Source organism: Corvus moneduloides, chromosome 14 (genome assembly GCF_009650955.1).
Source record: "Corvus moneduloides isolate bCorMon1 chromosome 14, bCorMon1.pri, whole genome shotgun sequence".
NCBI lineage: Eukaryota > Metazoa > Chordata > Aves > Passeriformes > Corvidae > Corvus > Corvus moneduloides.
The window spans coordinates 16,628,923-16,650,899 of NC_045489.1; the positions used below are offsets into that span (position 1 = coordinate 16,628,923).

General features: G+C 42.0%; 1 protein-coding gene across 4 annotated transcripts in view; it reads left to right on the forward strand.

The window, feature by feature from the left end:
- Positions 1 to 21,977, forward strand: part of TAF1 (TATA-box binding protein associated factor 1) — a 29,381-nt gene that overhangs the window by 4,505 nt on the left and 2,899 nt on the right. For 2 of the 4 annotated variants that reach the window (XM_032123950.1, XM_032123952.1), the window contains exons 6-37: positions 377 to 595; positions 1,031 to 1,249; positions 1,422 to 1,623; positions 2,502 to 2,615; positions 2,926 to 3,093; positions 3,476 to 3,603; positions 3,707 to 3,814; positions 4,652 to 4,825; positions 4,911 to 5,084; positions 5,169 to 5,273; positions 6,318 to 6,518; positions 7,353 to 7,494; positions 7,901 to 8,031; positions 8,566 to 8,646; positions 9,048 to 9,197; positions 9,336 to 9,455; positions 9,626 to 9,801; positions 10,503 to 10,744; positions 12,016 to 12,223; positions 12,479 to 12,644; positions 12,795 to 13,006; positions 13,255 to 13,363; positions 13,560 to 13,658; positions 14,233 to 14,410; positions 15,692 to 15,759; positions 16,154 to 16,276; positions 16,625 to 16,717; positions 16,794 to 16,878; positions 17,382 to 17,449; positions 17,528 to 17,644; positions 20,420 to 20,545; positions 21,833 to 21,931. In XM_032123950.1, coding sequence (XP_031979841.1) covers positions 377 to 595; positions 1,031 to 1,249; positions 1,422 to 1,623; positions 2,502 to 2,615; positions 2,926 to 3,093; positions 3,476 to 3,603; positions 3,707 to 3,814; positions 4,652 to 4,825; positions 4,911 to 5,084; positions 5,169 to 5,273; positions 6,318 to 6,518; positions 7,353 to 7,494; positions 7,901 to 8,031; positions 8,566 to 8,646; positions 9,048 to 9,197; positions 9,336 to 9,455; positions 9,626 to 9,801; positions 10,503 to 10,744; positions 12,016 to 12,223; positions 12,479 to 12,644; positions 12,795 to 13,006; positions 13,255 to 13,363; positions 13,560 to 13,658; positions 14,233 to 14,410; positions 15,692 to 15,759; positions 16,154 to 16,276; positions 16,625 to 16,717; positions 16,794 to 16,878; positions 17,382 to 17,449; positions 17,528 to 17,644; positions 20,420 to 20,545; positions 21,833 to 21,931 — 4,605 coding nt within the window. The remainder of the gene's footprint in view (positions 1 to 376; positions 596 to 1,030; positions 1,250 to 1,421; positions 1,624 to 2,501; positions 2,616 to 2,925; positions 3,094 to 3,475; positions 3,604 to 3,706; positions 3,815 to 4,651; positions 4,826 to 4,910; positions 5,085 to 5,168; positions 5,274 to 6,317; positions 6,519 to 7,352; positions 7,495 to 7,900; positions 8,032 to 8,565; positions 8,647 to 9,047; positions 9,198 to 9,335; positions 9,456 to 9,625; positions 9,802 to 10,502; positions 10,745 to 12,015; positions 12,224 to 12,478; positions 12,645 to 12,794; positions 13,007 to 13,254; positions 13,364 to 13,559; positions 13,659 to 14,232; positions 14,411 to 15,691; positions 15,760 to 16,153; positions 16,277 to 16,624; positions 16,718 to 16,793; positions 16,879 to 17,381; positions 17,450 to 17,527; positions 17,645 to 20,419; positions 20,546 to 21,832; positions 21,932 to 21,977) is intronic. The other 2 variants (XM_032123951.1, XM_032123953.1) reach the window with 1 other exon arrangement.

Here is a 21,977-nt window from a genome sequence, read left to right on the forward strand (position 1 = left end):
AATTTTATGAACTCTTCTTCAACCTCCATCTGTCTTTCTGGAGAATGTGGATCGTTCAGAATGAAAATCAGTTATTACCAGGCGGTGTCTAACCACATGTCCAATATATAAAGGCAGTCTTTCTTCCCTCTGACTTTCTTTTTGTCTGAAATTAAGAATATATCCTTTTGAGAGGGAAGGATCCATCAAACAGAAGGATCAGAAACTCTCTTTTTTTTCGAGTGTAACCAAGAGATTGTTGATTGGATTGGGAACTGGGGTTGTACCACAGGCCAAGCTTCTGAATTTCAGGGTGCTCTCTTTCAGTGCTTCAGGTGAGGGCAAGCATTCCACGGTGTCTTTTTTAATCTGATCCTCTTGTTTTCTCGTGTTCCAGGTGCTGCGTTTCCTGCGTCTCTTTGGCCCTGGGAAGAACGTTCCGTCGGTCTGGCGAAGTGCCCGGAGGAAACGCAAGAAGAAGCATCGGGAGTTGGCACAGGAAGTGCAGATACAGGAGGGTGAAGTTGTGGTTGAGAGTGGAGTGGAAGGAAAATCTCCTTGGGAGTATGAGTTTGCTGCTCCTCCCCCTCCTGAGCAGTGCCTTTCAGATGATGAGGTGGGATATCTGAGACTTAGAGAGGGTCACCAGCTAGTGCTGGGGGTAGTAGTGGATTGGACAGCGACTTTTAGAGGAAGGAGCTTTTCCCTCAAAAGAAAAGTGGAGAACAGAGTTGGCTTATATTCCAGCTGGGCAGCAGCTCTTCTCTAAATACTAGTCAGTGACTTCAGGTGATTGCTTCTTACTGAGCAGGCTGCATCCATGGTACAGGATCAATAGGAGAGCTTACCCTCTTTGTATCAAGAAGAAGCCCTGTGTTCTTGGAAGTCTAATTACAGAACATTCTTGAGGCAGCTAGTAAGTATGGAAAAGAACTTCTTAGAAATGCTTTTCTTCTATGAGAATAAGCTGGGAAACTTGGAAGGAGGAGACCTCTTACTGACACTTAGATAAACCACCAGTGTAACCATTCCCTCCTTTGCTGTGCTTCAGATTACCATGATGGCGCCTGTGGAGTCGAAATTTTCCCAGTCGACTGGTGACATAGACAAAGTGACAGACACGAAGCCCAAGGTGGCCGAGTGGCGCTACGGCCCTGCCCAGCTCTGGTACGACATGCTGGGCATCCCCGAAGATGGCAGCGGGTTCGATTATGGCTTCAAGCTGAAGGAGAAGAACGAGCAGGAGGCTGAAGGACACACAGATGAGGGGGTGAGAGGGGCAAAGTGTGGAGATGGATGTGGGGATTGCTGCACAATGAGAGTCTGGTGATGGGCTGGTGGATTGTTGTGCACCGTGCAAAATGAGACTTTGAGTTTTCCTCCTTTAGCTTGAAAGGATGTCTTTCAAGTCAGGTCTTCCAACAATTATTATGCCCTTCCAGGATGCAGAATTGACGAAGGAGAAGGATGATCTGCTAGCTGATGAGCACTTCCTCATGGTGACACAGCTCCAGTGGGAGGATGATGTCATCTGGAATGGGGAGGATGTCAAGCACAAAGGGACTAAGACGCAGCGTGCGAGCTTGGCGGGCTGGCTGCCATCCAGCATGACCAGAAATGCCACTGCGTACAATGCCCAACAAGGTGATCAGGGGTCTGACACCAGTTTTACTTGCTGTAGTTGAGCTGACTCATTACATGTTCGACTGCAGCATTTAGTTCAATTGTACGTGTACAGTTGCGTGTCTCAAATGTAGAATTCTCCCTGTCAGGGAATGCTTTTTGGCAAAATCACAGCTCCACTGAGAATTCTGAGACTTAGTATCTTTCCAAAAACAGAGTAGGTCACTTCTGTTAAAAAACCCCCCATCCCAGCTCTGGCTTTCTTCCCTCCATGGGGAATACCAGATGCTGGATCCATCTACATTAATATTAAGCAAAGCTACCCTTAGGATTTCCTCTTTTTATAGGCTAGTGGAATTTTGTTTACTTTTGTTTTTAATTGGAAGAATTATGTAAAAGTCTTCAGAAGTTTCTCCTCAACTAAAAATGGTACTTTGTTTTTTCTAGATAGGAAATAACAATTCTTACAAGCCTCAGACTTCTTTTAGATACGGATGCATTTTAAATTGAAATCGCTCGTGTAGAACGGATGTTTGTTGTCTGTTATATCTTACCCTGCTTCTACAAGGAAACACCAATGGGAGTGTCAGATCTTTATTGGGTACTAGTGTCAATCCTTTAACGTTCAAGTGTGAGTACAAGACACTGAGGCATTGGGTGGGTGAATTGGAGATTCTTTGAAGAGGCTGCAGACTCCAGCCGTCAGCTCTGGGTGAAATGTGTTTTTTTTAAGTTTTCCCAGTTCTAATGACTTATGTCACTCTTTGGGATATGAGCAGTAGGTCCATCAGGATGAAATTCACTCTCTGTGTGACCCCCCCCAGTTCTGGTTCAAGGCACTGCAGTGTCCCTGACCCTCCCACTCAAGCTGACCTTACTTTTGTTTTCCTTTTCTCTAGGTTTGAACCGCAGTGGCTCTTTGCTCAATTCACCAATTCCTCTAGCGCAGAAACCCAATGTAGCAGGAGTCCTGGGCATAGCAAAGTGCAAGGAAAAGGCCCCTGAACAGCAAGGTAATGGCCATGAATAGGTGCATGTGACACACATTTCTATGGTAGAAGGGCTGCTTGTTTGCTCTGCAGCTTTTTGGAGCCTGTGTTTCAGTAGAGCAAAATCTCTGAGTGTTGGCAAAGCTCAGACTTGGGGCTCTAGTTCCTCTTTGCTTTCAAGATCAGTTTTCTTTTGCCTTTTAGAGGTCCTGCCTCAGGAAGCCTGAAAGATGGGGAAGGTTGAGGGAATGAGATGTGGGGGTGAGATCTGAAATAGTTTTCTGCCAAGGCTGTGTATAAAATTCTCGAGGGTTCTACTTTATGATTGTTGCAGTTTCCCTGGATGAAGACAAGCCCTGGTACTCCATTTTCCCAATTGATAATGAAGAGTTAGTGTATGGCCGTTGGGAAGACAATATCATCTGGGATGACCAGGCAATGGAAACCTACTTGGATCCTCCTGTCTTAACACTTGATCCAAATGATGAAAACATAATTCTAGGTATGTTTATGGCATCCAAAATTTTGACTCGAATGAGAAAAGACCAGGGGAAATGAAAGCAAGGGTTTATAATCGCACTGTAATGGAAATAAATGGACTGGGGCAATACTTATGGCCTTCCTTTATTCTGGCTTTTGAAGTTAATTTGCAAGTCAAAGGCCTAAGCAGGAGGTGGTGATGCTAATAACCTTTAATTGTGTGGTGTACACATTCAACTTCCAAGTTAAATGCACTGCCAGGAAAGCAAAAATTAATGCCTTGAAAGTTAAATTTAACATGATTAATCTGACCCTTGATGTGTTTTAGGAGTGACAGTCTTAATTTGACTTGCATGCATGTTGGTTTGAAGAGGGAAGGTAGGGATGTAAACTTGTGCTTTTAGAAATTCCTGATGAAAAGGAAGAGATGACTTTGAACTCTCCATCCAAGGAGAACAAGAAAGAGTCTTCTCTAAAGAAGAGTCGAATCCTGTTGGGAAAAACAGGTGTCATCAAGGAAGAACCACAGCAGGTCAGCATAAGCTTTAGCATCATCTCCGGGGTTAGGAATGATGAAGAAGGAGTGAGTTTTTATTTTTTTGACACCTCTCTCACTGTGTTTAAAATTGAATTAGAACATGTCTCAGCCGGAGGTGAAGGATCCCTGGAACCTCTCCAATGATGAGTTTTACTACCCCAAACAGCAGGGACTTCGAGGAACCTTTGGAGGCAACATCATCCAGGTAGTCACAGTAGTGTTCACTGTGGTGTGAGGAAGAGCTAAAGTGTCTTTGTAGGAGGTTTATAGCTGAGGGTAGGACTTTGGATTTGTAGAAAAACAGAATTGAGATTACAGCAGGTCAGTTAAATGTTCACGAGACATATTTTTAATGTTCAATTAAAATTAGGAGTTTGAACTAACTTTTATTGATTGCCTGATCAAACTGAGGTTTAATTGCTTGATCTTGCTGTATCCTACTCACCATGCTTTTGTGTTTGGTGTCTTGTTATGTGTTATTCTTTGTAAACCAATAGTGGGAGGGGAGAAAGAGGTGCAGGTTGTACTTCCGCTGCTACTGTGTGTCTTAGTCTGAATATTATAAAATTAATTTAGTTACTGATGAATTTGAATTACTGCTCACTAGCTCTAGGTGAGGAGGTGATGTTTTTTTCCTTCCTTCATTGTGGAATTCAGTGACTTCTAAAACCTCTGACTCCAGAAGCTTCTCTAATGAGAAAATTGTGTGTAATTCCAAATTAATTTCTCTCCCACCGATAGAGATAATGGCTTTACATGTAGTTCCTGGTTAGTAAAAAGATCCCATCATTGGGTACCATTTAAAATAGTAAAATTGAAGTAATCTCTGTACACAAAGGAAAGATCTTTATATGGAAGTAAGCACTTTTCTGTCAAAAGGCAACATTTATGATGACAAGCAAATTTCAATGCACTTCTGTTACTGCTGGGAGACCTAAAAATATCCCTGGGCTCTCTTATGTAGGGTTTAACAGGATAAGAGGATGGTCTTGCTTTTGAGGTGGTGCATGTCCCTGTTAACATGGATTCTGTTCTGTATCAGCACTCTATCCCAGCAGTGGAGCTCCGCCAGCCATTCTTTCCCACCCACATGGGTCCCATGAAGCTCCGACAATTCCATCGGCCTCCCCTGAAGAAATATTCCTTTGGTGCCTTGTCCCAGCCCGGGCCCCACGCTGTGCAGCCTCTGCTGAAGCACATCAAGAAGAAAGCCAAGGTACAGTTATTGCTGTCAGCCTTTGAATGTGCCTGGGCTGTTTGCTGAGCTGTTCTCCTGACTCTGTCCCTTGTGCCCGGCGCAGATGAGGGAGCAGGAGCGCCAGGCCTCTGGCGGGGGGGAGATGTTCTTCATGCGCACACCACAGGACCTCACTGGCAAGGATGGAGATCTCATCCTTGCTGAGTACAGTGAGGAGAACGCCCCTCTGATGATGCAGGTTGGCATGGCAACAAAGATTAAAAATTACTACAAAAGGGTGAGTGTGCAGATTCTGCTGTTGGACAGTGATTTCCCTCTGCCTCTTGCTGAGAGCTAACAGCACCTTCATTGCACCTTCCAGAAACCTGGTAAAGATCCAGGAGCTCCAGACTGTAAATATGGAGAGACTGTTTATTGTCACACTTCTCCGTTCCTGGGTTCTCTGCATCCAGGCCAGTTACTCCAGGTGAGAAACGAGGTTTCTACATTTAAGAGACAGATAAGTTAGATGTGGACTAATAGGCAGAGTGCCTATTACAAGCCCTATTTATTTAATCACTAATAATGCTCAGCTTCCAAAATAAACCCAGATTCCTTTTCATTTCCAGTTTATGGCTCTTTGCTTACTGATAGTAATTCAGTTCTTAGCTTTCTTTAAAAAAAAAAAATCTCTGTTGTATGCTTTTTAAAATTACTGTAGGAATTGTAGGAATTGCAGGTAGTGAGTCTTTGCTGTTTTGCTTAGTCATGGCATTAGAAATAGTGTTAGAGAGGACTGAGGGGAAAACCAAAGCTGCTTGAATGCTGGGGAGCTCAGTAAATAGGTGTTGGAGGGGATAGAAAACATGGATTTATCATGATCCAGGACCTTTTGTGTACTTTCTGAGGACTGCACTTCTGACTGTTGGATGCCAGTTACTAGTCAGGTGTACAGATTTATGCTTTTATGAGCCTCTCTCTGTTGTTAAAGTGCATACATTTGATGTGGGGAGAGGAATTAAGAATATTACAAGGACCAGCTGGTTCACAGTTCATAAATGTAAATATAAATGGATTTCAGTTAATGCTAGCTGCTCTTGCTGCAGCAATAATTCTTCCATTCTGTACCACAGGAAAAAGGTAAGGTGAAGGTTGATACTAGAGAGTCATCACAGAACTAACAATGCTAATTGTGTGTTAGGCTGGTTTCTGTGGATATTGTGCTCTTTTGGAGATGTGTTCTTTCTGTCTTTTTTTGCAAGTACCTCCTTAAAGGTCCTCAAGTACCTCCAATGTCCAAAGAGCCCTTCAATCTCTGCATTTGTTCCAGTGTTTCTTAAGCTTTTGTTCTTCATCCTTGACTATTCCCTGCACATCTACATGTGTATCACATCTACATGATACAAATGATGGTGTACCATTGCAATGAACCTTGGGATGTTGGGTTTTTTAAAGATCTTTTTTGTAGATTCAATCACAGAAGATTTGATCAAAACTTAACTGTTGAACTTGGACCTGTTTCTCTTAACAGGCATTTGAGAACAATCTCTTCCGGGCCCCCATCTATTTACATAAGATGCCTGAAACAGATTTCCTGATCATCCGCACACGACAAGGCTACTACATTCGAGAATTAGTGGATATTTTTGTAGTTGGGCAGGAGTGCCCACTCTATGAAGTACCTGGTCCCAACTCTAAACGAGCTAACACACATATCAGGGATTTCCTGCAGGTATGTGATGGAAGACTATTTGGGGATCTTAGGAGAAAGCCCATGGAATAAGCTTGGGCCTCAGGTAGACAGTCTTGATTTGAGAATCTCGTTGTCCTGCTGTGACTCCCTTTTTTTTTGATTGGTTGTTTTCTTGTGAGGTGAGAGCACTGCAAGAGTTGGATGTTAACCAAACAGCTCATTTTGGTTTATAACATGTCTCTTCTGTTTTAATTGCATCCTATCTGATAAGTAAATGATAAAGGCTTTTTAACCAAAATAAAAGGTTACAAGATTGTACATAACTGTATGAAACTGAAGAAATTAGAGTGATTTTTGAAATGGTTGTGCTGTGTAAAGGACAGATGGATTTCACTAAGAGACAGTAAAGGAATCTTATCACAGTCCTATCACACAGTTGCTCCACAGGTCTTTCTTAATTTTCCAGATCTTGAAGTGATTAAGCTTTGGGACTGACCATAAGCATAAGTTATCCCCAAGTTCAGATTTTGGACATAATTTCTAGTAGTTTACTGTCAATTTAACTCAAAATTTTAACTCCAGAGGTATTTGCAGAGCAGGAAAATCCCTGCTGTTCACAGAATTTCTGTGCCAAAGCATGAACATTCCTAATGTGATAAAACAAAATTTCAAGACAAATGTTTTTTCCACATCTCATTCTCAAAAATAGCTGAACCTGAAGCAGACAAGTGGCTTGGAAAACTTTACTGAGTAAATTTACGAGAAACAACGGTTTTCAAGTAGGAAGTTTGAAGCAGTCACCAGAAACATTATCTGTATTGTCTTTGCAAGTTTGTTTATTCTTTCTTTGAACAAATGGGTCTTGTTTTGTAGGTTTTTATCTACCGCCTCTTCTGGAAGAGCAGAGACCGTCCCCGGAGGATCCGCATGGAGGACATCAAGAAGGCCTTTCCCTCCCACTCCGAGAGCAGCATCCGGAAGCGGCTGAAGCTCTGTGCTGACTTCAAACGCACAGGTAGTGATGGGTTTTATTGGGTGGTCAGCCATTCCTTGCTGCTCTTGTAGCTCCAAACAGAGCAGAAGGAGGGAACATCTCCTCCTGATAAACCATTCTTGAAAACATCTGCTTGTAGAACTGAAATGTAATGTGACAGGGTTTTTTCGTTCCAGTTTTTCAAAGTGTGTGCTTTCTTTTGGTACAAGTGTGCTTGATGGTGAGAAGTGACTACAGATTAGGCATTTTAAATAACCCTTTGGGCAGCGATTTACTCATTAAAGACACCGACACAAACACATTCCCTTCCCTCTGTGTGTGGCTGTGTTGTGTTTTACAATCAACTACGTGCAAGTGGAAGCTGGGACTGTGATGGCATCCAGCACGTGTGGGAAACTACTCAGTGTTTGTCTTGTGCATTTTTCAGGGATGGACTCCAACTGGTGGGTTTTAAAGCCGGATTTCAGGTTGCCAACAGAGGAGGAGATCAGAGCCATGGTGTCCCCAGAGCAGTGCTGTGCCTATTACAGCATGATTGCGGCCGAGCAGCGGCTCAAGGTAAATCCTGGTTGGCTCCAAGGCAAACTACTGACACCCTGTGAGGGGTGAGCCTAGGTAACTCCTTCTGCCTAAAGCTGATTTTGCTATGAAGTATGCAAATTAGGTCCCCAACTATTGTGCCACTTGCTAAGTTTGCTGCTGCATAAAAGGGAGTTAAGTTTTAAAGAGAGAGACACTGTATTCTTACCAGCTATTACCTGGCTACTGAATTAGCTGTGCTCAAAAGTACCAAAGGGAAGGTACAAGAAAGGGCTTATGTTTATACCTGGAGCTCAACAGCAGAAAGTAACCAGCAGGTGGCTGTAAGAGACACTGATTGTTTTTTTGAAGTTGAGTGCACTGTTTAGTTATGGAGTTTGTCAAAATACTGGGCAGTTCGACATCTGTGCTACTGTGGGTCACAGTGGATCTTGCAGACAATTGTCTGTGGAAGTTTGCTTCTTCAGCATGACAAGTCTCCACAGAGACAGTTCTAGTTCTCTCTTCAGTAAGACTTCAGCTTCTCATTTTTTCCCTAATATTTCTCTGCAGGATGCAGGTTATGGGGAGAAATCCTTTTTTGCTCCAGAAGAGGAGAATGAAGAGGATTTCCAAATGAAGATTGATGATGAGGTACCATCAGAGTGATGCATGAGTGTATACACCAATATATAAATTTGAATGTCAAGAGAAAAAATGAGGTCTTTATATTTAAAAGACATATTTAAAGAGGGATTCAGGTTCAAATATTCTCACAACTTCGCTGGAAATTTGCTGCCAGCTCATACCTGTCTTTGGTGATTGTTCTTGCAGGTCCTTTCAGGACTAGGCTTTTTTTTTTACCTTAAATGCCTTTTGTGAGTTACTTAGCACTTTGGTTATTCCTTGAAGTGTTATCAGGGCAGCTGAAGGATCAAGAAGTGCAATTCACCCTCATTGTGTCAGTATGAAAAGTTCTCATTATGACTGGAAGAATCCCAAAGTAAAAGGTTGGAATGGAACGGGTTTATGAGTGTTTCTCTTCTCGCTGGCAGGTGCGCACAGCTCCCTGGAACACCACACGAGCCTTTATTGCTGCTATGAAGGGCAAGTGCCTCCTAGAAGTGACTGGTGTTGCAGATCCCACCGGTTGTGGGGAAGGATTTTCCTATGTCAAGATTCCAAACAAACCAACCCAGCAGAAGGTATAGTTCCCAAGGAGCAATAGCTGGGAGGTCATGTGGGAGAAGTGGAGTAAATATTGGACATAAGCAAGAGAAAATATCAGATGAGCCTACGAAAGACTCTTATGACATTAATAGGCCAAATCTTCCTCTGAACAGGACGATAAAGAGCCTCAGCCAGTGAAGAAGACAGTGACTGGCACAGACGCGGATCTGCGCCGACTTTCCCTGAAAAATGCCAAACAGCTTCTGCGGAAATTTGGAGTCCCTGAGGAGGAGGTGAGCGTGAGTCCAGAGCAGGCTGCAGACTTCACTAATGGATTTAGCAGCTGATAGTGGAAGGGACGTATAAATTTCTACTTTGACCTTGTGTGGAGAGGAATTGAGATCCATAGCCAGCTACCTCAGCTGTGTGTCTCTAAAACCACTCTTTGTCTTCCTCTTTCCAGATAAAGAAGCTGTCCCGGTGGGAGGTGATTGATGTGGTCCGTACGATGTCCACAGAGCAGGCACGCTCAGGGGAAGGGCCTATGAGCAAATTTGCCCGTGGCTCTCGGTTCTCTGTGGCAGAACATCAGGAGAGATACAAAGAAGAGTGTCAGCGCATCTTTGACTTACAAAATAAGTACGTTCTTATCTGATGTTCACAGCCTTGAACCCCACCCCGTCCCCACCTCAAAAGTCCAGCACTGTGCATGCCTGGGGCTCACTGATATGTGGTGGTGTAGATGTTGATTCAACTTGTTGGGCCCATGAAATACAGCACTAAGAAAGAGGCCTTTGGCTGGTAATAGAAAGCCTCAGGTTTAGTGTCTTTGCTGTCACAAACCTTTTGGAAAGGCAGAATGTGTTGCAGAGTCATGACATGAGATGTTCTGCAGTTCCACACATCAGCAGCTCACCACCTTATTTCCTTTCTTTTCTATTTTTTTTTTTAATTGTTAAGAGCAGTTTGCCCTCTCTCTCTTGGGTAGCAGCTGCCAATTCTATGTCCTATTCTTCAGAACTGCCAGAAGAAGTCCTGCATTATCCCTTGTTCTGGCCTGAGACCTAAGAGTGGTGAGGAAATAAAGTACTGTTGATTAAGAAGAGATCAACTTTTTGGAGAAGATGGTCTTGGAACAGTTGGTTTTTTAGACATAGGGGCTAAAAGGAAGGCTGAGAAGGGAATATATTATGCACATTGTTGCAGTAGTGATTTGTATCATTAATTCTCAAACCTTTGTGTCATTTTTACCTTTGTATTTCTGGGAAGGTAACAGGCTGATTTTTTTTTTTAATTTGGGAGGGCAACATCACTGACTTTCAAGATGCCTCCTATTTCAGGGTTCTGGAATCCACTGAGATCCTGTCAACAGACACAGATAGCAGTTCAGCTGAAGACAGTGACTTTGAAGAGATGGGAAAGAATATTGAGAATATGTTACAGAACAAGAAAACTAGTTCTCAGCTCTCTCGGGAAAGAGAAGAGCAGGAACGGAAGGAATTGCAAAGGATGCTCCTGGGAGAAGACAGTGGCAATGACAAAGACAGAGGCAAAAAGGACAGGAGAGACAAAAAGGGGCTGTGTAAGTAACTGCAACCAACAGAACTTAGGCCTGGGAAGGGATGCAGGACTTTGTGTCAGGCTGCAAAGTATGCTGATCTGGCCTCTCAGGAGGGTGTGGATTCCTTACAGGGAGAATGTATAAACATGCTTATCTGGGGCTTTTCCCTCTCTGGGGGTTCTTCCTTCTCTTGAGCACTTACTGGCTGAAAGTGCATGTGAGGTGTATTCTTTGCCGCGTATCTTTTGTTTATTTTGAACTATAAACTTACTCTGGTATTTCTTTAGATAGTCACTGCTGCTCCCTGCTTAAGTTTCTTTTTTTTTTTTCTTTTTTTTATTTTGAGTGGGGGTGGGTCAGGGGAAGCTGTTTTTTCAGTAGTTTTGTCAAGATATTTTCACATATAGTTCCTGGAACGAGCTTTTGGTTCTGTAGTTGGATCTTCTGTGTACATGCAGCTCTGTGTGTGAAGCAGGCACGGTCTGCAGGCTGATAGCAGTGTCTGTTACACTGTGTGCTGTGGCAGCATGCTTGGAGGTAAACTGGGCAGCTGCCAGATTTGGATCTCCTGGAGATGTGCTTATTTTAAGTGCATTCCAACAGAGAACTTGACATGTCCCAGGTAAAACGTTTGACCTGTGAATGAACTTCATGAAGGTGCCCATGACCACTGCTACTTGTTGAACATGTGTGAGCAAAGCTGAGCTCTGCATCTGGGTCAACATTATTGTTGCCATCTATTCTCAAATTGGGAATAAATCACTAATAAATAGTTACTGGAATAATTTATAAGGGATATGTGGGAGATTTTTGATGATTATTGCCTCATGGAAAGATATCCAGTGTTACCTCATACAAAACCTCTCGACCTGAATTATGAATGGTGCTGGAAAGATTCTGTGGTCACTTGACACACTGGTTGGAACACTCCTTGGAAAACTGGATAATTTTTGACCCTCAGTTTCTGCCAGATAACCATATCTGTGATGAAAACCACTGTAACTAATCCATCTTCAGGGCCAGAATGCAGTTCACCTGTGGGTCTTGTTGACTGTAGCTGTTCCTTCTAGGTTTATAATCCATGTGGATAATTCAATATCTTTGATTTAGCTTGATTTCATGTAATGATAAAACAACATGAACAAGCAAGGGGAAGACTTCTATTGCTTAGGTTTTCCTGAATTTGTGTGTTGGAAGTTTTTAAGCCGAAAGTATCTGCTGTATTTAAACGATGATATTTCTAGAGTGTGGAAAAAATTAGAAGCAAATAAAGCATTTTCTTGTGGCAACAGCTTCAGCAGCCTCAGCAACCTCTCACAAGGATGATGACACCGCCTCTGTGACCAGCCTGAACTCCTCTGCCACTGGCCGCCGCCTCAAGATCTATCGCACGTTCAGGGACGAGGATGGGAAGGAGTACGTGAGGTGTGAGACCGTGCGGAAGCCCGCGGTCATCGACGCCTACTGCCGCATCCGGACCACCAAGGATGAGGAGTTCATGTAAGGCCTTCGTGATCTCTCTTGTCTCCCTTTTAACTTTGCCTGTGGGATTATTTCATTCCACTGACAGTATGAAGAAATGGAGAATTGAGTGTAAAAGCCCGGCACTGTAATTGTGGAGGGAAAGAGAGATTTAATGGCTGTCCGTTCGGAGGCTGTCACAAACTTTGTGCGGTGATTGACCTGCTAGAAGAGTACCTGGAAAATCATGAACTAGGCTGGAAAGCTTCTGTATTTTTTTTTTCCCCCACCCAGACGGAAGTTTGCTCTGTTTGACGAGCAGCACCGTGAGGAGATGCGGAAGGAGCGGCGCAGGATCCAGGAACAATTGCGGCGGCTAAAGCGGAATCAAGAAAAAGAGAAGCTCAAGGGCCCTCCAGAAAAGAAGCCCAAGAAAATGAAGGAGCGTCCAGACTTGAAAGTAAGCATATCCATCCAGATTTTTGGCTACTGGAGGAGTTTTCTGTTCTAGTGATGTACTAAAGATCTCACTGGGGGATTTGGATGATGCTTTGACTCAAAACTAGGAGCCCATATGTGAATTCTGGTTTGTCACCTTCTCTTTTTGCAGCTAAAATGTGGAGCATGTGGTGCAATTGGGCACATGAGGACTAATAAGTTCTGCCCTCTTTACTACCAAACAAATGCCCCACCTTCTAATCCTGTTGCAATGACAGAGGAGCAGGAGGAAGAGCTGGAAAAAACAGTCATTCACAATGACAATGAAGAACTCATCAAAGTAGAAGGAACAAAAATTGTCCTGGGGAAACAACTGATTGAGAGGTAAGGGAAAAAGCAGAGATACTGGTGGGGATAATAAGAAGAAACAATGTAGAGCTTAATGCAGAAACTCATATGTATGTTAGCCACAGGAATAAAGTGACAGGGCTTTACATAAACTGTTATTTTACAGTATTTCAATTGTTCATTTGGTATTATGGCAAATGGAACCAAAGCCAGTACTGGGGGACAAATGGTCTTGATTCATGTGAGGGCTGGAGGAAGTATTGTGCTTTTTTGTTTGTGCCTAGTGCGGATGAGGTCCGCAGGAAATCCCTGGTCCTGAAGTTTCCTAAGCAGCAGCTTCCTCCGAAGAAGAAGCGTCGTGTAGGGACGACAGTGCACTGTGATTATCTGAATGTGAGTGATGGTGTTACTGAGCTGATTGTAGCATCTCCATTTCTGTTTGTGCCAACTGGCCAGGCCTTTAACTGCTCCTGTGCAACCTCCTCATATTTCCCCAGAAAACTAATAAGCTAAATTGTCTAGAATTTCTGTGAATAAATGTTTTGCATCTTGGAACTGCCTTAATTTTTCTGCCTCTCCATTTCTTCAGCGTCCCCATAAATCCATCCACCGGCGGAGAACAGATCCCATGGTGACGCTGTCATCCATCTTGGAGGGCATCATCAATGACATCAGGGATCTTCCCAATGTAAGTTTAAGCTATGACACCCAAATCCTGCATCTTAAGCATTGTTGAAGTAGGTTATGTGTTGTAGACACCAGACGTTGGCTAGTTTTCTATGGATACATTTTCAAAGCTGGTATGTGATTTAAAAAAAAAATTTTTTTTCAACAAAACCAGCACAGGATGCATGAAATGTAGCAGTGTATAATGCTTTTATATATGTGGCATTGGAGAAGATCTGTACTTCACTCTTTTCTGACCAGACTTTGCCAGAAACTTGCAAAATCAAAAGATTAAATGGAAGATTTGAGTTGAAATGAGAATTTTTAAAGTTCAGTTTCTTGACTTCTGTGCTGCAATCAAAAATACCGTCTGAGAATTCTCTGTGAGGTTTTCCTTCTTATAATGGTATTAAAGAATACTGTGTAGAAGAAAGTGATAGCCATTGTGGAGTTGAGCTTATTCTATTTTCCCTGGTGCAGTTAAGGAACTGATTGTGTAAAAGTTTTATACATTAGTGCCTATTTAACTGGAGGTTAAACTGAGATTAGCTGTGCCAGTACTGTGCTGATAATCATTTGTTTCTTTTCCTCCTCAGACATACCCCTTCCACACGCCTGTAAATCCAAAAGTTGTCAAAGATTATTATAAGATCATTACCCGGCCCATGGATTTACAGACCCTACGTGAAAACGTCCGTAAGCGGCAGTACCCATCCCGGGAGGAGTTCAGGGAACACCTGGAGCTCATTGTGAAGAACAGTGCCACATACAATGGTAAAAGTACAGGGAAATCCTGTTTCTGCTAATACATTGTGCATGGATGAGCTTTGGAAATTTTAGAGTCAACAAAAGCAACGTAAAAGCAGAATAAATTCACTGCCAGGTGGTAATAGTGAACATATATTTTTCCACATATACCTGAAAGATTGTTTTAATGTTAAAGAACTAATTCATAAATAAGAAAGGAGTGAATTCCAGCATGTAGCAACAGCTAAATGATGACTGTGATGTGGTAGTTGAAGTTCAGTGATGGGTCTGTCAGTGACTGAAGACTTCTGCATGTTTCAAGTCCTGCCTATCTCCTTCATAGCTAAGCAAAGTATTATTTTCAATGGATTACATTATTATGCTTTCTTGAATGAATCTTTCAATGCAAGTAGGAATAGTTCACACCTATTGAAGCCAGTGCCTTGGAGCATGCAGCTTGGGGTAGAGTTTGCTGTCATGATTTTGCATATTTTGATTCTTAGTCACAATGAATTTTTTTCCCCCTTTGGGAAGGTCAGGAAACTAGTTTTAAAAAAAATGAAAGAAAGCTAGTTGAAAATTAAAGCATAGATTCTGTACTAGAGCAAGTATCTGCTGGGGGAAACTGCTGATTCATTGGGGGTCAGCTTTATTCTGACTGCTGATAGAAGAGTCTTTGTCCAAAATATATTAATTTGACAAAAAAACCTCCCAGCTGCACTGAGTCTCTCTAAGCTGTGCAGCATTGAGGATGAGACTGACAGCACTGGGTTTGTGTCTTTGCTGCTTCCTTTATTATTTTGACAGTTAATCACTGATTTATCCTAATAAATAGGACTTTTTTTTCATAGTTCTCTTGCAAATGCTTGTTTCCATGTCCGAGGAATCCTGAAATTATTTAATGCTGTGGGTTTCTGAATATTCCTTAAATGTCCATCTTGTCTTCCTTAGCAGTTCTGCTTCACTCACTGGACTTAGTGAAGGAAACAGAAATTTCATGACTTGTACTGTGAATATTTCGCAGAGGTGGAGGGCTTGGAGGCCAGTCTTCCAAAGGCACAGCTGCTTTCCAAAGGGTTTCCAAACTTTAACAGAATGTATGCCAGAAGTGGGAATGTTTGCTACAAACAACTTTTTCTCATATAAAATCCATGCTGAACTTGAATAATTGTGTGTATTGAGAATATACTTGAGTGTGTACTCCCAGCTGTGCTAGAAATACAATCAGTGATGCTTTAGGAGCAAAGATAAATCATATTGTGACATGGGCCTTTTTAATCAGGCTGCACTTGCTGTGTGTGTTTGCAGGGCCAAAGCACTCACTGACACAGATATCCCAGTCCATGCTGGACCTGTGTGATGAAAAGCTGAAAGAGGCAAGTCTTGTGAATGAGTTGTGGTCAGAACGGAGGGGAGGAGGGATGGTTGGGGTGGTTGAAGACTTTGAGGATAGAGGATGTGCGTAGGCTAAACACCCTGTTTTAGGGAGAGTAGTAGAAGATTAAGGGAACTCTTCCTCCCACCCCTGAAGGCATTTGAATTTTTACCATTTGAAACAGTTCCCGTGGGAGTTTTTCTGAAAAAAGCAGATGCTTGTTTCTTACTCTAGTTACTTTATCTTGTCTAGAGGCTTGTATCTTGGCTATTACCCTCTGTTATTTACAAGTGTTTCCATAAAAAGGTGCATGGGAGTCTCTCTGGGACAGAGTATCATGGTAGTACAGTTATTAGTCTAGGGTCAGCCGCTGATGTTCCCTACTTGTATTGCAGAAGGAAGATAAACTGGCTCGATTAGAAAAAGCAATTAATCCTCTCCTGGATGATGATGATCAAGTGGCCTTTTCCTTCATTTTGGATAACATTGTGACTCAAAAGATGATGGCAGTTCCAGATGTACGTAGCTTGAGTGACTGTGTGTGTGATGTGCAAAATGTGCTGATCTTGTGGAGAAAACAGTGATATTAAATAGAAAAGCCTTCTGTAAAATTATTAGTTTGTATTATATGTTCCTACTGTCAAACAGATATCAACAGGCCTAGTTAAAAACCCAACTGGTAGATCTTTTCTCTGTGTCCCTCCTGAACCTAAATGATTGGAGTCAAGAGGTCTTGTTGTAAATACCTTAAATACATTTGGAGTGTTAATCAGTTCTGGAGACTTGTTTTATGACATTTGTAGCTCAAACTGTAGAAAATTCTACACAGAAGCTTTCTGAACCTGTCTGTTTTCTTTTATTTCCAGTCTTGGCCATTTCACCATCCAGTTAATAAAAAGTTTGTGCCTGACTATTACAAGGTGATTGCAAATCCAATGGATCTGGAGACCATCCGCAAGGTGTGTTGCTTGAACTGAGCAGCTTCTTGAGAGGTGTTTAGACTTGCTCACTTACTGGGTGACAATTCTCTTCCAGAATATCTCCAAACACAAATACCAGAACAGGGAGACTTTCCTGGATGATGTTAACCTCATCCTTGCCAACAGCATTAAATACAATGGTAGGTGGTGGAAATAAGGCTTCAGCTACCTTTGGTACTTAAATTAATTCATCTGGGCACCTGTACAGCCAAAGTGTGTTGAAGCCCAAGGCTGTGAATCATGAACTTGATGATTGCTTTCCTTTCCTGAGAAAAGAGATGCTTAAACAGTGATGATTTCACTGTCACGCAAAGCTTTATTACCATCTGGTGCAGCATGGGGCAGTTACATTTGGGGAGGATGTTCTTCTTGCTCAGTACACATCTCTGATCCAGTGATTTGTTTCTGGGAATTTCCTTGAGACAGACAGGGTCCAACCTTCCTGTGTCCTAAATCATACTTTTAGTGCTGGAATAAACTGGTTGTGCTATTTTAGCTGAATGTGAGCCCTGCTTTGTATTTCTCCTTACATCAGAAGGTGTGGGGATTTAGGGGCCTGTGTAACCAAAACGTGTCTTGCTGTCTCAGCAGCTGGAATTGAACAAACATCAGAATGTATAAAGAGGTTTGTTTCTTACTACAGGGTCAGACAGCCAGTACACAAAAACAGCCCAGGAGATTGTAAACATCTGTTACCAGACTTTAGCTGAGGTATGTGGACAACTTTACTGGAATATTTACAGTTTGAATCTTCTGTTCTGCAACCTTAGCAAGCTTTTTTGTTCTTAGTATGATGAGCACCTGACTCAACTCGAGAGGGACATCTCTACTGCTAAGGAAGCAGCACTGGAGGAGGCAGATCTGGAAAGTCTTGATCCTATGACCCCTGGTCCCTACACTCCACAGGCAAGTGACCAAGCAAAGTTTCCACTTTCTTTGTTTTAGTTTCAATCTCCTGAGTGTTTGATCCCGAGGTTCTTCCTTGTTTAGTGTTCTCCATCTGTCTGCAGTTTGTCTTTTAGTGGAGTATCTTGTTGGATGGTGTGCTAACACTTATTTTTTAAGAATAAATATGAGAAGCAGTTCTGATGCTTCAGAGAGTGAGATACCTAAGACAAAGAGAGACATTTCCCAAGCTAATTGTAAAACTGGTCTGAAGATGAGCTGTGTACAGTCAGGTACAGCTGAGTGTTGGTTGGAAGTTTGAGGACCGTGCAAGTGTAACGTTTGGAAACCCTCAGAAGACCAGCAGTGGACAGGTAAGGAGAACATGAGGACAAAACATGGATGTAGTGCTGAGAGGAATCCAGGGAGCTGTTTGGTAGTGGTATTGTTGGAAAGGCTCATTGTTGTAATGAAGAAACTGCCTGATATGGTCAGCAAAGTCCAGCTGTGCCCTCATTGCTGGGATTCTTTACATCTCTTTGTTCCAGTTCTAGTGGAAAATAACATCTTTTAACCTTTATCATTATTTTATAGCAGACAATTGTGTGGGTCAGGTATTTTCTATGTGTTACAGAGCAAGTTGGCAGCACAATCATGCTGGGCTGATTTTTCAGCGTTTACAGTTTGGAAAAGATTTATAAGCTACTTAGACCTTTTTTTTTTTAATAATTCTTCTTACTTTGGGTTGTTTGGTTGTTTTTAAAATCATCAGTAAAAAACTTTCTCCAGGAATGACAAGTTAATTCATGAAAACTAAAATTATCTTTGGAATTTGCCTAAGAAAGCAGGGAATGTCATCCTACTGTCTGAGATGTAGCCTTTTGTTTATTTGGAAAAGTTCATAGGCCCTGGGAAAGATCTCTGTGTTGATAATTGAATGATCAAATGCAAATGGTATGGTATGGTATAGGAAGACAAACCAAAGCTTTCTTTGCAGTTGTTCATCCTAATTGTAGACCAATAATTTTTCAATTCTGTGCAAATGTGATGTAATTACATCTGGAAAGTTGCATTTAATTTTAGCAAAATCAGAGCAGAAAAGAAGGGCTTGAAATTCAGCTACAATTTAAGATCTTATAAAGCTTATTTTTAAGAGAAAAATGAGTTTAAAATTTGTTTAGGCAAGAAGTATACAAAGACTGTATGGCTGAGCCAGGATAGCAGGACACAGATGGGTTTGGGGCAATATTTAACACCCTCCCATGCAACTCTCCCAACAAAAAATCCCAAAATGTAGCATTTTAGGAAAGTGGAAAGTGTTTGCTAGAAATGATAATCAAATTCAACAGGGTGGGAATACTGAAATTGAGTATCATGGAAGAAGACCCTACCCATAGGAAGTACTGGGCTGCAAGAGAGTCTTTGGAGATGAGTTATTGAAACTACTTGTTGACATATTTCAAGAATTAAATGGAATCAATGGTGATCCCAATACATCAGAGAGTGAGGGACAAAAATGCCATTCTCTTATCTGATGGTTTCCTTCCCAAGAGCGATACTACCTGGTCTGATTTTATTCCAAGTTGGTGATCAGAAGAGAGGAAAAGAGTCCTGGGCAGGGAGCTATCCTTGGTAAGAGGAGACAGCTCTCTGAGCTTCTCCCTTGAACTTGTCACCTGAAGGCCACCCTTTCCCTCTGCTTCTTGGCTGGAGGTACAGTCCCACTTCCCACACTCCCAAACTTGTCACAGGTGGCAGGTCTGGTGGAGATTGCTTGGCTTTAGTTCCCTTTACTTTAAATGCAGTTGTGACAGCCAACATTTAACTCCCCATATGGGTCTTCAGTGGTTGGACTCCAGGATATAAAAAGCAAATACAGCTGAGAGTTGTCTGTGCTTTACACATCTGTTTAAATTCTTATGAAGCCTTTTTTCCCTAATTTAAGAATTACTGCTGCTGTTCTTAAGACTTTCAGTATTGTCATGATCTATGAACTGTGTATTATAAGGGAATTTTATCAAAATCTTAATATGAAGTTCCTCCTTAGCTCTTCAGAGGTAAATCTGCATGCAAACTGCAGGTTGGCTTTTGGAACACTTTATCCAAATCCCCATTTTTTCTTGCTTGTGTCAGCTTTAGGGGTTGAGCCAGTGATTTACATAGGATTGATTGGAAGCTGAAGCTTTGCTATTTCATATGTGAGAGACTTCACCCAGTTCTGATTGGAGCATTTGGGGCTGCAACATCGTTCCCATTGTAGGAAGTAAATGAAAAGGGCCATGCTGAGTCAGACCAAAGGTTGATGTAATCAAGTCTCCTGTCTCTGGCAGGGAACAGAAGTAGGTGGATGCAAACATGCAATGATTATTTTTACAGCAAGCCCTCTCTTCTGGAAATTGGCTATTCAGGCACCTTAAACTGGTGTTGCACCTGGATCGTTGTATTCATGAGCTGCAGAGAGGTCTATTCTCTACAAATTTATTGAATCCTTTTGAAGTCCATTTATGATTTTGGCCTCTGTAGAATAGCACTGTATAGAGGTACTGACTTCTACTTTAAAATCTGCTATTTGGCAAACTTTAAACCTGAGGTTGTGAGCCATTGCATTTACCATGTTTGTTCTTTATGAATAATTAGCTCATTTTGATTAATCAGTGTGTAATAATATAAACACCGTGCCAAAAAGATGCATTTTGCATTTAGTCCTGAAATCCCAGTCTTGCCTCTCAAGATACTGTTCTAGTCTCAGTTCAGTGCCTGAGAATGTTCTGTCTCCTGTTTCCACCTATACTTTAGCCACCAGATTTGTTTGATACCAGCACTTCCCTCAGTGTGTCCCATGGTGCTTCATTCTATCAAGATGAAAGCAATTTGTCTGCTATGGACACTCCCATCACTACCACAGGGAAGCGAGGAACTCAGGTCAGAATCCTCCATTTTCTCATCTGGTTGGGGAGTTGTCTTGTATGAGCAAATTACTAAAAGGAGGCAATGACTTTGTGGGAAACAGGTGACAAAGATCAGGTTTTCCTAGCAGAGAAGGGAATATCTTCAAAAAGTGATGATATTTCTTTCATTCTGACTGCTCTGAGGGAAAAGGAAAAAAAAATAAAGAGCACTGGGAATTGAAACACTGCAAAACAAAGAATAGAGAATTAAAAGCTGCAAAAGAATCTGCCTAAGGCCAGATATTTGTTTGCTTCACTACTTCTGCAAGTAGAAACCTGGTGACTCATGCTACAGAGGGTTAATATGCAATCCCTTGTTAATTCTGAGTAGGGAAATGGTGAAGGATATTCTACAGATTCGGAAGATCATAATTGGATTATTATATTAGATTATTATGGTCGCATCCAGTGACAATTAGGAGCTTGGAAGAGATGGTTGCCACTGCAGATACCTTAGAGTTGTAAAAGGAAAAAAAAAAAGCAGACAGGTTAAAGGTATTAAATCACTATAAATGTTACAGTAACTACAGAATATTTTTCCTTAGTCTTTATTCTGTGTTAAACAAAAAAAAAAAGTTGAAGGAGAGAGAATAGCAGAAGGAGATGCAGTAATAGGATCATGAAAATAAATTACCAGGAGAATGAAGAATGTGAGGAGCCACAAGACTGAAGGTGGTACCAGAAAGACTGGTGAGAGCTATTCTGAACAATGCAAACAGAGATTGGTTATGAATAGTTCTGTCTAGTATGGTAGCCATCTGTAGCTTTGTGAATGCCTTCTAGATTTGGAAGTCTTCAAGATTTCTGTAGAAATTTATAGGTTTTGGGACAGAATCTGCATGTCCTCTTTATCTTGGACTCATGGGGACTGGGGGAAGAACAGGAAGAGAAGGACAAGAAAAGACTTGGTGGAAAATGCTGTATGGTTTTAAAATATATTATGAAAATAAGCACTTTTTAATGACCTAGTGCTATTTTCCAGAAATAACTAGTTAACACAGAACTCTGGTGCTGTAGGGCTGGAGATTCCCAGCTCAAGGATGAGCACATCAGGTAGAAGTGTGTGGAGACTGCTGTCTGATCTTGCAATAAAGAGAAAAAGGATCCTTGCTTCTGCGAGTGATGCACATGTATTTTCCTTTCTGTCTTTCCCTTCCTGTACTCCCACACCCACCTCTGTGGCCCAGGTGTCCCTTACACCCCCTGAGTGATGTCCAGTAGTGCCTTCCTCAGTGCCATTGCTGTTTGTGTTCCTGTCCAGATGCGCCAAGGGCGAGGTCGGCTGGGCGAGGAAGACTCTGACGTAGATATTGAAGGCTTTGATGAGGATGATGATGGGAAGCCTAAAACTCCAGCCCCAGTGAGTATATTTACAGAAATCTCAGTCACTGTGTGTGCTGACTCTC